The sequence below is a fragment of the Sorex araneus genome, chromosome 8 (genome assembly GCF_027595985.1).
Source record: "Sorex araneus isolate mSorAra2 chromosome 8, mSorAra2.pri, whole genome shotgun sequence".
NCBI lineage: Eukaryota > Metazoa > Chordata > Mammalia > Eulipotyphla > Soricidae > Sorex > Sorex araneus.
Window position 1 is genome coordinate 56,395,001 of NC_073309.1, and position 13,706 is coordinate 56,408,706.

General features: G+C 47.8%; 1 protein-coding gene and 1 pseudogene across 1 annotated transcript; both read right to left on the minus strand.

Moving 5' to 3' along the window:
- Positions 1–851: 851 nt before the first annotated feature.
- LOC101549759 (olfactory receptor 5-like) lies at positions 852–1,901 on the minus strand. Its single transcript, XM_004616987.2, has one exon. It carries the CDS (start codon positions 1,899–1,901, stop codon positions 852–854), a length of 1,050 nt encoding a protein of 349 aa, XP_004617044.2.
- A 6,731-nt stretch (positions 1,902–8,632) lies between these two features.
- LOC101549496 (olfactory receptor 5-like) lies at positions 8,633–12,092 on the minus strand (annotated as a pseudogene).
- Positions 12,093–13,706: the final 1,614 nt, after the last annotated feature.

Here is a 13,706-nt window from a genome sequence, read left to right on the forward strand (position 1 = left end):
ACTATAGCAACTACTTAAACTTGAATAAATTAAACAATGTGGAATAAAATGAAGATGATAAAACCTTTTATTTTATTGTGATCCAAGACAATAGGAATGATGGAAAGGAAAGACCAGACAGGGTGTTGGAGCAGCAAAATAATGGGAGGGCATTTGCCTTGCACACTTCCCATCTGGGTTTGAACCCTGACACCACATATGATTCCCTGAGCCCCAGGAGTGAGTGCTGAGCTCAGAGGAAGAAGTTCTGGGCACCACCGGGTGTGACCAAAAGAAAAAAAAGAAAAACAGAAAACGTCAAGGCAAAGACTCACTCAAGCATGTAAGTTTTTTCTGGATGGTGTCGGGATTTCCCACACATCTAGTGGGCACGGGCTTCTTCAGTGATTGGCAGCGCCCCTATACATGCACCTATTCCTTTCACTTTGCTCTTGAGAGGTGGACATTGTTCAGTGGATGTTTCAGAACAGACACTTCACTACTGCGCCTTCACTACCCACACAAGAAGGCACCCACAGTGTCTCCTGGACATGTGTTCAGCAGTGCAGCATGCCCTTCTGCAGTGGGCACTGGCATGTTTGCCAACAATTCCCAGTAAAATAGGCTTTGTGTTACAGGTTAGGGTCTTTGTACAGCATGGTGAAAAAGCATGTGCTTTGTGTGATGTTCACACACACACACTGACACACTGAGGGAACAGTTGTCTTCCCAAAGAACCACCATCCTTACAGTCACTGACTGCGCAGCTTCACCTCATTCCTCAGTGACTTTTCTGTTCCCAACTGTTTGTTTCCTCTCTATCAATGCTCTCTTGACGCATTTGTATTTCCTCGCTTATTGAAACATGGTCCTCATACAAGGCATGGCTGAGATTTCCTCTGGACTTCTACTGGCTCCTGAAGTGCGTGGATCTGTTTGTGGACATGAAAGAGGTGGGAGGCATCAGCCCTGGTCACCGACACTGGGCACGGGGTGCAGGTGTTCCGAAGAGCTGCCCGCACCTGCTGGTTGCGCAGACAGTAGATGATGGGGCTGCAACTGGGTGTGACCACTGTGTAGATGACCGAAAGCACCTTGATGAGATCTGTGGGGTTGGGGTGGCTGGGCCAGGAGTACATGAAGAGGACCACGGAATAGAAGACGCCCACCACAATGAGGTGGGACGCGCAGGTGGACAGGGCTTTGTGCCGGGCAGCAGCCGACGTCATGCGGAGCACGGCCCTGCCGATGGCCACATAGGAAGCGATGGTCACAAGCAGGGACCCACAGAAGATGATAATGGCTGAGATGAAGTCCACCAGCTCTATGAGAGTCACATGGATGCAGGACAGGTTGAGCAGAGGGGACACGTCACAGAAGAAGTGGTTGAGGACATTGGGGCCACAGTAGGACAGGCTGGCAATGCATGATGTTTTGATCACCGACACTAGCAGCCCACCGAGCCACGAGGAAAGGGCTAGGCCCAGGCAGACCTGGGGTCGCATAAGCAGTGGGTAGTGCAGTGGAAGGCAGATAGCCACATAGCGGTCATAGGCCATGCAGGCCAGCAGGGAGCACTTGGTGCTGATGAGGGAGATGAAGAAGAAGAGTTGGGTCATACATGCAGTGAAGGGGATGTGGCAGGGTCCCGCCCACAGCCCCGCGAGCAGGCTGGGCATGGTCACAGATACATAGCTCATCTCCAGACAGCTGAGGTTGCCCAGGAAGAAGTACATGGGCTTGTGGAGCTCGCTGTGTCTGTGGGTGAGGTAGATGATGAGCAGATTCTCCAGGAGCGTTAGCAGGTAGAGCACCAGGAAGACCACAAACAGGGCATCCCGTGGGCCTTGGTCAGAGGAAAGTCCCAGCAGGACGAACTCCTGGACTCCAGACAGGTTGGCCCATTCTAAGGATTGCTCCATTGATGCGAGGGAAGGGACCGGCCTGCAGTCATGGGCTGGACGGGCGATGGGTCAGAAGAGTGGGAGGTTCCAGAAAAGGGAAGAGTGTGTGTGTTGGGGGCAAGTGTGCCTCAGAATTCCACCCCCTTTCCCAACCCCTCTAATTGTAGCAAGCTCATCAATAAGGTGAGCTGATCTCAGTACCCTTTCAAGGCTGCAATTCTTTTTCTGAAGAATTTCCCAGGGTCTGCTGTGCTCTGAGTAAAGGGAAGTTCCAAATACTGCCCACCCCTTTTGGGGCTGTATGCCTTCTACTGGGCTGGATTTGTGTAACAGATTTGCCAGGGTTTACTAGAGAATAGTGGTAGCCAGCAGGTTCTCCGGAAGAGAACTACAGGATGTGCCAGAGAAAAGCACTCAGTGGTGTTTTCTCTGTCTTCTATTTGTGCCTTGTCTCCAAACAAATGAAATCTGATGGATTTTGATCAATTGAAATTTGGGGGCAGAGAATAGCCTTGCAAAACCCAATCTGGGTTCGATCCCTATGCCTCATAGGATCTGCGGAACCCCAGCAGGAGTAAATCCCAAGAAGCATGAGTGCCGCCCGCCCTTCCCCGCAAAGAAAGGAGTCAAATGATTTCTATACAATAGGACTGGCTTTACCAGCCATATTATCAGGCTGCCATAGCTTGTCTGAGGACAGAGCTCCAGAATCAGGGGGCCACTCTTTTCATGATTACCGGGGTCTGGACTCGAGTTTCTGAGTGTTTAGATAAACATGACTGGTTCTGCCTCCTACCTGTCATGTGTGTTGACTGTGTCACTGAGGACAGGCTACGTGGCAGTGCGTGTGCCAGCCCAGGGTGCAGAGAGGAGCAGGCCACCAGCACAGAATGATGTAGACTTGGGTCTCAGAAAGATGCACGGAGGACAGAGCATCCAACAGTCTGTGGAAATTCTGGGAGAAGAGTCTCACCTTTGGGGTTATTTATGACCAACGAGAAGAAGCCACTGCACAGAGCAAGCAGGAGGGCCTGTAAGGGAAAGAATAAAGTGAAGGTGCAAGTGAGCTGGGAGCAGATTTGTGCCCTTGCCTGAAACGAGGCCAGTGCACAGCTGTGGGCAAGAACTAAGTCTCAGAGCTAAAATATACATCAGATAAAGCCAAGATTTCCCGGGCTGGACACAGTGGGTCCACAGTGAGGACAGGGAAAGGCTTTGTGCCCTTCTGTGTTTGGGGTCACACAGAGGCTAATACCACTCAGTGATCCATGGTGGCTCCTGGCGGTGTTTGGCAGGGGCCACGTGGTGTCGATGGAGCTGGGGAAGTCTGCAGCTCAGCCCTGGTACTGTCACCTCGTTATCTGCAATAGTTCAATTCATCCACACAAAGACAAAAACATGGAGCCTTACAGCTGACTGGATGCAGAGGAAAGAGTTCTATTTCAGGTTAAAAACATAAACAGGGAGTGCCAATCTGCCAATTCAGAAAACAGAAGAGATGTACATGCTTATTATGGTCCTGAAGATATAGAAAGTAATAAAATACTAAAAATTAATTTTGAAACATGTTAACTACAAAATTAAAAAACATTGAATTATCTGAAATTGAAGTCAGTGGGCCCCCATGGGTGACTTATGTGAGGTGGGGAGGAGAGAGGCGATCACTTTCTCCTGACCTGCCTCTGCAACCCTGAGACCCAGGGTTACAAGTTCTTGCCTTGCTTTGCAGAAAACAATTTCAGGAGTAGACAAGCAGTGAAATAAATACAGATTTTATTTGGAGGGTCTTAGGAGGGGAAGGAGAAGGGGAAAGTGAGAGTAGAGTAATTCACTTAAGAGAGAACTTGGGCTTCTCCAAGTGCAGAGAGAGCCCCTACTCACACTGCATCATTAGGTATGGAAGCATGAAAGTACACATCTCAAGAGGGGAGATGTAGGCGACACATGTGCTCGGGCACCACGTGCTCGGCCACGTGGACACAAGCAGTAAATGAGTTCGGGCAGTATACATGTACCCTTCCTTTGTTTAAGGTGGCTTTTAAGGGTTTTCTCAAGCTGCCCCACATGAGGCTTTCTGGCTAGGTAAAAGTCCATTGCGAGGGTTGTTTCCAAGGGGGTAGAGTTGCAAGTGTTCTTCTTTGAAACTCCTTTGTTCCTACTGGATCTTTTTCTTGGAGGATGGGTCTAGGCTTCTCTGGCCTATTCAGATTAAATGAGTCAGATTAAATGAAGGAATTGTGGGCCAGAGTGATAGTCCAGCAAGAGGACTTCATTTGCCTTGTGTGTGGTCGATAAGTATTTGATCCCCAGCATACCATCACATATGGTCTCCTGAGCACCACCAGGAGTAACCCCTGAGCATCATCGGGTGTGACCCAAAAAAAGCCAAAAAAAAAAAGAATTGAGGGTTCTAGGGAGGGCCAGTCTCCTCAGGAGCTGCTGCTGGAGAAGGCTTTATCAGGTCTTGTTTTCTGTATCTACAAAGTGGGTCAAATTTAGAACTGGTGGCTTTATTACTTCCCAGAAATTTCATTGCCATGATGTGTGTGTGTGTGTCTCGGCGGGAGGCAGGTGAGCTTTCCTAACCAACCTGCCTACTTCAAACCATTCTGATCACCAAAGAAAACTCTTTTTAAACCACAAACTGGAAAAGTGTACCTGCAATATCTAGATGCAATTAGTTCTCTACACAGCTACACAGGACACTGGCTAACTAATGCATGGGATAGGAAAATGGGCAAAAAGAATGCGTAGAATCACATAAAAAGTCATAAATTATTCTAAACATGAGCCAGGAATCAAGATAACCGGCATTAGAAGCAGAATAAGACACATTTCATACTTGGTTATCTAATAACAGGAATATCCACTGGGGGTCTGAATGGGCAGACTAATCAGAAAACAGCCTGATGTTCTCTAGTAAACTTTAGGAGGAAAGTTCAGTGTCTATGTAGAGTTATGATCAGAGCAAAGCTAATCTGCTAGGAAAGCAAGCAAGAAACACCACATCCTCACTGGTAAGTGAGGGGCGTGGAGCTGATAAGTAAAGGGAGTGCAAGGAGAGCAGATTAGTAGCTCCTAAGAGAATGGTAAAGAGAAAATGAATGTGAACCCTCTGTAAAAGCTACCCCGTAAGTCAGTGAATGGATCTTCACAGCACTCAACACTATCCTGAAATCCTTCTTAGAAGCAGATGTTGAGTGAAGAAATGTATTTTGATAAGTTTACAAACAGTTATGGTTCCATTGATATGAAATAAAACTGAAAAAGGTTTATAAATCCTACTATTTAGGGACATAGTTATAGGGAAAATGTAAATAGCTCGGACTGGAGCCATAGAACAGTGGGCACAACACTTGCCTTGCACATGGCTGATCCAGGTTCCATCTCTGATATCCCATATGGTCCCCCGAGTCAGTCAGAAGTGACCCCTGAGTGCAGAGCCAGGAGTAAGTCTTGAGCACTACCCAGTGTGGCCCCAAAACAAAAACAAAAAACAAAATAGGAGAATACCACCAGCTCTCCTTCAAGATTTCCTCCTTAGGGGAAGGGACTTGGGGAAGTCCTGAGGGCTCGGGGATAAGCTTCCTGTTTGTATGTGGGTTCCTGCTATAGGAGCTGCTGCTTTACTGTTTTCCGCCCAATTCCATGTTCCATGGTTTTGCCGCATCTGTTCATTCTCTATAAAAACATTTATCAAAATACTTTCTATGTGTGTTAAAATTCATCATGCAGGTGCACTTAAGAAATTCATCTCAGGGGGGATGGAGCGATAGCACAGCGGGTAGGGCGTTTGCCTTGCACGCGGCCGAACTGAGTTCGATTCCCAGCATCGCATTTGGTCCCCTGGGCACCGTCAGGGGTGATTCCTGAGTGCAGAGCCAGGAGTAACCCTTGTGCACCGCCAGATGTGACCCAAAAAGCAAAAAAGAAAGAAGGAAAGAAAGAAAGAAAGAAAGAAAGAAAGAAAGAAAGAAAGAAAGAAAGAAAGAAAGAAAGAAAGAAAGAAAGAAAGAAAGAAAGAAAGAAAGAAAGAAAGAAAGAAAGAAAGAAAGAAAAGAAATTTATCTCAGAGAGAGAGAAAAAGACAGAAAGTAAGAGGGGGGGATGGGAGGGAAACTTGGGACCCTGGTGTGGGAAATGTACACTGGTGGAGGGATGAGTGTTGAACACTGAATGAAACTTAATCATGAACACCTTTGGAAGTGTCTATCTCACAGTGATTCAATAAAAAAATCTATAAAACAAAAAGAAGTCCATCTTATATAATGAACTTAATAAGCTCATTAGCTAAACGTAAAGTAGAGAATTGTCACATACTAAAATCATAAGCATTAATAATATTGTAAACATGCAACCCAAACTATAACAACTAAATAAAGAGTTTGCTGGGCTTTGCCTTACACTCAGCTGGTCTGGCTTTGATCCTCAACACCTCATAATGTCTCCCAAAACCCATCAGAAGTGATCCCTGAGTACAGAGCCAGGAGTGAGCCCTGAGCACCATTGGTTATGGTCCCAAACCAGGGAAGGGTGGGTGACAGCGGGCTTGGGACAGTGCAGGCAGGCAAACCCATGGGTTTGGAACACTGCTGAAACCAGGTGCTGGAACAGAACATGCAAAGAAAGAATCTGAATCCATGTTTCTTGCTGTGGCTGGTCTCCTTCCCCTTGGCCGGAGAAGCTACTCCCACATGGGTCCTTCTAGAAAGAGGCTCTGAGGCACGTATTCCTCCCTGTTTCAGAAATGATGAGAGAACCCCATTGAGGTAAAGCCCGAGCATCTTCCTGAAGTTTCTGGAGCATTCTCGGCTTCCTGAGAAGTGGGGTGCAGGGAAGAGGGGCTCTTTGCTCAGGACTAATGCCAAATCTGCTAAGAACTATGGTGCCCTGGGGCTCCCCAGATGAGGGGATACAAATGTCAGGCTGAGGCTGTTACAATCTGGCTGCTGCAATTGGAGACAGGCTCCCGGGCACCCTTGACTAGGGCCACTGCCTATCCCCACTGTCCTGTGCCCCATGGACTGTTCCCACTGCCTGTGCCTCATTGCCTATCCCCACGCCCTGTACTCCACTGCCTGTCCCTTACTCCTGTCTCCTGCCACCTGCTCTCACTGCTTGTCCCCAGCAGGTTCCTCTCTCTTCCTGCACGAATAAGAGTGAACAACAGCAGTTTCTGTCTAGTCTGCTTCCCCTGAGACAACTGGGTCCCGGAAAAAGACCCTCGAGCCTTTTCACACAACCCACAGAGTCCCGTCCCATGCCCTGGGCCTGTGTCCCCCACAACACATTCTGCCATGGTGGGGCAGGGGGACTCACTGCCCACTGCTCTCCGGGTGCCTCTTTGGCCACTGCTCGGATTGTCCTGGGCTGGCACAACCCAGATCCTGGAGTTCATAATCTCCCTCACAGCCACCCATGCCAGGAGGAGTCCTGGGCCCCTCCACCTGGATTTCCTGCCGGGATCTCTCACCAGCTCTCCAGCCTGGTGATCTTTCACCGAGATCTCCCACTGTCCGCCTGCCCAAATCTCCAGTCTGGGTTTCCCACCTGGATCTCCCACCCGATCTCCCCCCTGAATATCCCACCATCCTACCTTTTCTTTGTTTCCCCGGCCTGGGCTGGCTATGGAAGCACAACCCCAATAACACTCTGACCCCGCTTCTCCGTGCCCGGAGACCTTGCTCTCACCTCTCAGTTGAGGAGACACAGGCCCCGACTGAGCAGCAGAGGCTGCAGGGCACAGACTTGCTTCCGCCCGGCGCCTTGAGCACAACGCCCCATTCCAGACTCAGCCGTGGCCGCCCTCCTGCTGACTCTGATACTCAGTGCTTCCAGCTAGTGTCAGGACGGTCCTTTAAACCCCAGAGCCGTCCTGAGGGGTAGGTGGCTTGGGTGGGTGCTGGAAATAGAGGAGGGGACACAAAGTCTGTGTGGCTCCAGGCCATGTCTGTGCCTTTGGGCTTCTCTCCCAGGAGCCCGTTTTGGCGCATCCATGGCAAGACTAAGTGAGGAGTAATTCTCTGCTCCAGGAGCCCCAGGACACAGATTGCAACTCCACATACCAGAAGTCGATAGAGATGTGACCAGCCCTGCCCCAGGGTGGGCGGCCCAGCCATCCTGTTGACGTCAGCTCTCTCTGCAGCCTGTGAACTGCTTTGCTCTGACACAGGCGAGAAACCTACGAGCTGAAGCCAAGTGCCTGCACATTTTTCTCCTGTCCGTCGTTTGAATTCTGGAGAGCTTGATGCTGAATCAGAGGGATGGCTGATGGAAGCACAATGATGGTACCCCCATTTGGGGCTGATGGTACCCCCATTTGTACCATTGGGGGTACAAATGGTCTGAAATCCAAGGAATAAACAATGTTGTGTACAAGTTCTTTAGTCCTGGGTATATGAGTTTTCCAGGTTTGGCTAGTACAAGCACTCCTGCATGCTCGTCTTTCCCTAGGTTTAGGAATGAATCTCTATGACACAATAAACCAGAATTGAGTGGTCAGTAGGAACACGAAACTTTTGCATATTAAACAATGGTTGATTAACCATCTCACCTGGTCTCACCCCATTTTATGTTGTGCTCCCAGTGGGGTTCCCACCACTGTAGACCCAGGACACCCACCATCCACTGGTAATTTTCAGCCAACCCTACCAGCGGTTCAATGCTACCCAAGGGTGTAGTGCTTCTTGGACCATGTGGTGCTGATGCCTTGATTTACCCAGCAATATTCAAGGGACCAAGCTGGGAATTCAACTACCTATCTCCATTCCAAACATGCTAGTTTTATACCCTTCATTTCCACTGGTTTTCTGAAATTGTTTCTATTTTTCAAAATTCACAAGTAAGAAATGATGTCACCATTTAGATGTGCACTTGTGTGCAGAATTATAAATACACACACAAATAACCATGTTCCCTCAATTGTGCACCAAGGTACGGACAAAATGAGTAATCTACAATGGGGCACCCAGGTCATTGTGAAAGCATCTGAAATTGAGACTATGCTTTGCATGGAAAAGCTCTTACAAAACCAGGTTGGGACCTGAGATCGTATTGTTAGGCATGCAGAGTCCTGGCAGGACACTTTTGCGTCGGTCGCCAGTGTGAGGCCACAGGACTTGGAACCGTGGAGCAGAGAGAACCACCAGCACCCCAGGAGAAGGTGCCGAATTTGTAACAATACTTGACTCCAGGTAGATGGCATTGAAGAGCTTGACATACTGTTGATGGGGTTGCAAAAAGATGTGACCACTGAATAGATGACCAACAGCACCTTGTTGAGGTCCATGGCCTCTATGTGGCTAGACTGGATGTAGATGAAGATGATGGCTGAGTAGATAATGCCCACCGCTACCAGGTGAATAGAGCTTTGCAGCAGGAAGCCTTGACAATGGCCACATAGGAGGTGATGACCACGAGACCCACAGAAGATGACAATGGCCAAGATGAAGTCCACCCGCTCTATAAGGGCAACAGGGGTGCAGGACAGGTTGAGCAGAGGGGACACGTCACAGAAGAAGTGGTTGAGGACAATGGGGCTGCAGTAGGACAAGCTGGCAATGCACGATGTCTTAATCACCGACAAAAGTAGTCCGCTGAGCCATGAGGACAGGGCCAGGCCCAGGCAGACCTGGGGTCGCATAAGCAATGGGTAGCACAGTGGGAGACAGATGGCCATGTAGCAGTCATAAGCCAGAGAGCATTTGGAGCTGATGAGAGAGATGAAGAAGAAGAGTTGGGTCATGCAGGAAGTGAAGGGGTCACAGATACTTAGGCCATCTCCAGGCAGCTGAGGTTGCTCAGGAAGCAGTATATGGGCTTGTGGAGCTCGCTGTGTCTGCGGGTGAGGTAGATGATGAGCATGTTCTCCAGGAGCATCAGCAGGTAGAGCACCAGAAAAACCCTAAAGAGTACATTACTTATGTCTTGTGTTGTGGACAAACCCAGCAGGACAAACTTCTGGACCCTGACTAACAAGCCAGCTCTTAGGGCATGTCCATCTGTAATGAGACAAATAATGTTTGGAGAGACAAAGTGGTAAAACAATGAGCCTGAATGCATTAAGACACAAGACGCTTGCCTTGCCCAAGTCTGTGGGACATTTTCTGTTTCCTAAAATGATGTTATATATTTGTGAGATAAGTTTTGTTCAAGAGATCATAACCTTGATTCTTTTAATTGTTATTACTAAATCTCTGTGCTCATATAATCATTCAGCCTCATGATAATTTGGAGAGCAGCTCTTGCTTCTGTTTCAATTTTTATAATAAATTCAAGGTTTTGTGAAATGCTAAATTCAATAAAATCAGATTTTTTATTTTTTGGCTCTTGAAAAATACCCCAAAAATTTAATGTGTAGGAATTGAGGATAATGCTGTAAACTGAATTGGCAAAAGTGCTCTTCTAAAAAATATTCCTCACAGTGACAGGAAAGATGGTATAGAGATAGTACAGAGGGAGCCCCAAGCCTAGAAGGAGTGATCCCTGAGTAAAAAGCCAGGAGTAAGCCCTGAATGCCACTTGGTGTGGCCCTTCAAAAATAAATTAAAAGATTCCTCTACGGTTATTATAAATTTTTATCTGGATTTATATTCTAGGTATATTTTTCATAATAATGTTATGAATGTCAGGGGGATGGATGACAACAATCTGATACCTGGGACAGGGCTTATAACTTAGGGCTTATAGGTGGCTGTTTTGCATGTGCACAGAGATGACTGTTTTAATCCTCCATGCTCTACAGCACAAATGGAGCCTCTGAGCAGTGCAGGGAGTGATCCCTGAATGCAGAGCCATATGTAAGCCCTGAGCAACAACTGGTGTGGCCCAGTACCTGTTGGGGACTGCTCAGGACCCTGAACAAAAGAGGACCCCGAAACCTTTACCCTGGACAAACCGGAAAATTCCATTACCAGCTTTGCATGACCTGAGGCAAAGGTGCCCTTGTGACAAAGGAAATAGACAAACTCAAGAGGTAAGAGTAGCCCAGGGCAGTTAACTAAGAGACCTCAAAAAGCCTGTAAAGTAAAGTGCCTTCCTTTACACTAAAAGCCTTGTGCATTCCTCCTGACAGATGCTCCTGCCAGATAAACCCTTGCCTTCCTCTCCCCACTATTTCTCAACCTACTCTTGGAGAATGTTGTAAGCCCACCAAAGTACGCCCCGAACCTTTCCTTATTTGGTCTGAGAAGACACTTCCCTGATGATTGACAACTTATGTACCAACCCCCTGCTAAGAAAAGTATAAAACCAGCATGGCTGTTAATAAAGTTGCCCTTGATCGGTATGTGACATCTTGGGCCCCCTGTTTACTAACCTCACTAGTCTTATTTCAGATCGGGACCCTCACAGAATCCACCTAATTAGGAGCGCTTTCCACTGTTGTCTCTCCGCGGGCCGGAGAGATCTCCAGGGGAACGCGCAAGTACCCACCTCCCTGCCCCTAAAACAGAGAAAACATTGACATCCCTCTAAGCACATGATGGAAACATCATTTGATGTCCCAATTGTCTCATCAGAGACATACAACCTCAGTGGTATTTTTAGAACACTGAGGTTCAAAGAAGAAATTGCTAATGGGGATGGAGGCTCATAATGCCATCATTGGGGTGGGGTTGACTGTGGGCTCCCCCTACACCTGGGCTGGTCCAGTGGTGTCCTCTGCCTCTCAGACAAGCACTCCCCAGTCTGATTCTGGCACCTCATGCAGCATTGCAGTTGACATTTGGCATCAGCTCATGGTGGCCAAACAAACTTTGAAGTTGTTGGAGGAGCTCTCTTCCTGCAGAACTCCTCAGTCACCTTCTTCACTTTCTTCGCTTTCACTTTTCTTGCTCCATCTCCTGGTTCTGCCACTGAACTTTGTCACTTTCCCCTCCACGTGTGTCCCATCCTTGACTGAGTTACCCTTCCTAAGTAAGGATGTCTCACGATCTCCTTATTCCTTCCAAAAATCTGTTCAAAATCACATCAGCAAACCCAGCAAAGTATCAGAATTCTGATCGTGAACTCCAGACATAACGTGTTTGCAGCCCTTTTAGTCTCTAAGACACTCCTGTCATGGAATCATCTTTCACAACAGTGCCAGATTCAGGGAAGATGGTGCAGAACATGACCTTGTTCCTGCTCCCTGAAGAAGTGGGAAATAGCATTAATGTGCTTGCTGTTTTCAACACTCCACTGAAACTGCTCACCCGTTACATCCGTCATAGCAGACTTAATTATCCCTCTGTTTAACAGACAGTTGGTGCAGAATAGAGCTGGCTAAAGCTGACTCAGTGACCTCTCAGTGTCTGTGTTGCAAGCTATAATGCCCAAAAGTAGAGAGAGAGTATGGGGAATATTGTCTGCCATGGAAGCAGGGAAAGGTTTGGAAAGGGGTGGTATACCCGGGATATTGGTGGTGGGGAATGTGCACTGGTGGAAGGATGGGTGTTTGATCATTGTGAGATTGTAACCCAAACATGAAAGCTTGTAACCGTCTCACGGTGATTCAATAAAATTAAATTTTTTTTAAAAAAAAAGCTGACTCAGAAGACAGTTTGACTGACCAGAACTCAGTTTCTCTCGTTAGAATGCAGAGTTGTCTCTGGAGGACGTTGTCAACAGTGCTCCTCCATCTAACAGGTGTTTGCTTAGTGTGAATAAAGTGTGCTAGGAATGGGGCATGTATGAATCTGGGTTTAACCTCAGTAAGTTTGAAAGTTTCAAGAGGTATAACTATAGGAAAGTCATGAGTGCATTTCAGCCTATTGTGCCTCTTTTAATGCAGGGATGATTATTCTTCCTTTACTCCATTCCACATAGTAGTAGCTTCCTCCATGTAACATCAGCTTTATAACATAGCAACAATCATTAAGAAAAGGGCTCTGACTTATGAAAACGCAAGTAACAGGATGTATCTCCAGACTATGTTAAGACTCCACTTATGGGGCTGGAGTGATAGCACAGGGGGTAGGGCGTTTGCTTTGCACGCGGTCGACACGGGTTCAATTCCCAGCGTCCCATTTGGTCCCCTGAGCACCGTCAGGAGTAATTCCTGAGTGCGAAGCCAGGAGTAACCCCTGTGCATCGCCGGGTGTAATCCAAACAGAAAAAAAAAAAAGATTCCGCTGTTGCTTCTATGCCTCGGGAACTGATGCACAATCTGACTGTCACCACAAAATGAGGGTTGGCTGAGTTCATGGTTGAGAAGCCACACGTGGTCGCCACAGGTGTTCTGGTGAAGATGTTTTGTCTCTCTCATTCCTGGTCTTTGTCCTGGGAGAGCAGCATGTGGCCTGGCAGGTGATAGAAGGCGACAGCGCAGATGGTGGCTCAACAGAGCTTCCCTGTAAAAGACTCTGAGCTGGGATTTTGCTCGTACCCAAACCCAGGTGAAGGAACTGTCTCCATTGCAGGTCAGAAGTAGCAGCTCTCACTCTCAATGGGATATAACCTCACTTTCCTCCCCTTCTTCTTGGCTCTGTGCTGAGTGGCCAGTATTGACAATGAGAGGCTAGAATGAGGACCTCAGAAACTGCCCCAGCTCCTATGGACTTAGAGATGAGGTCATTTCTGGAGGTCATTTGCAGCACAAAATTTGTGCTGATGTTCTGCAGAGGCCCTGGGGAAGATGGGGCTGAGGCAGCTCAGGGCCACCCGCTCTTTGGGGCTGATACTTTGTGGTTGTTTCTGCTCAAGGCCTTAAGATTGGTACTTGGTGGAAGCAAATATAAACAAATGGGACTACATCAAACTAAGAAGCGTGTGCACTTCAAAAGAAACAATGACCCTTTGGGGGCTGGAGTGGGTAGCAATAGCACAGTGGGTAGGGCATTTGCC

Coding starts and splice junctions, on each gene's coding strand:
- LOC101549759 (XM_004616987.2), bottom strand. CDS start 1,901: ATGGAGCAATCCTTAGAATGGGCCAACCTGTCTGGAGTCCAGGAGTTC.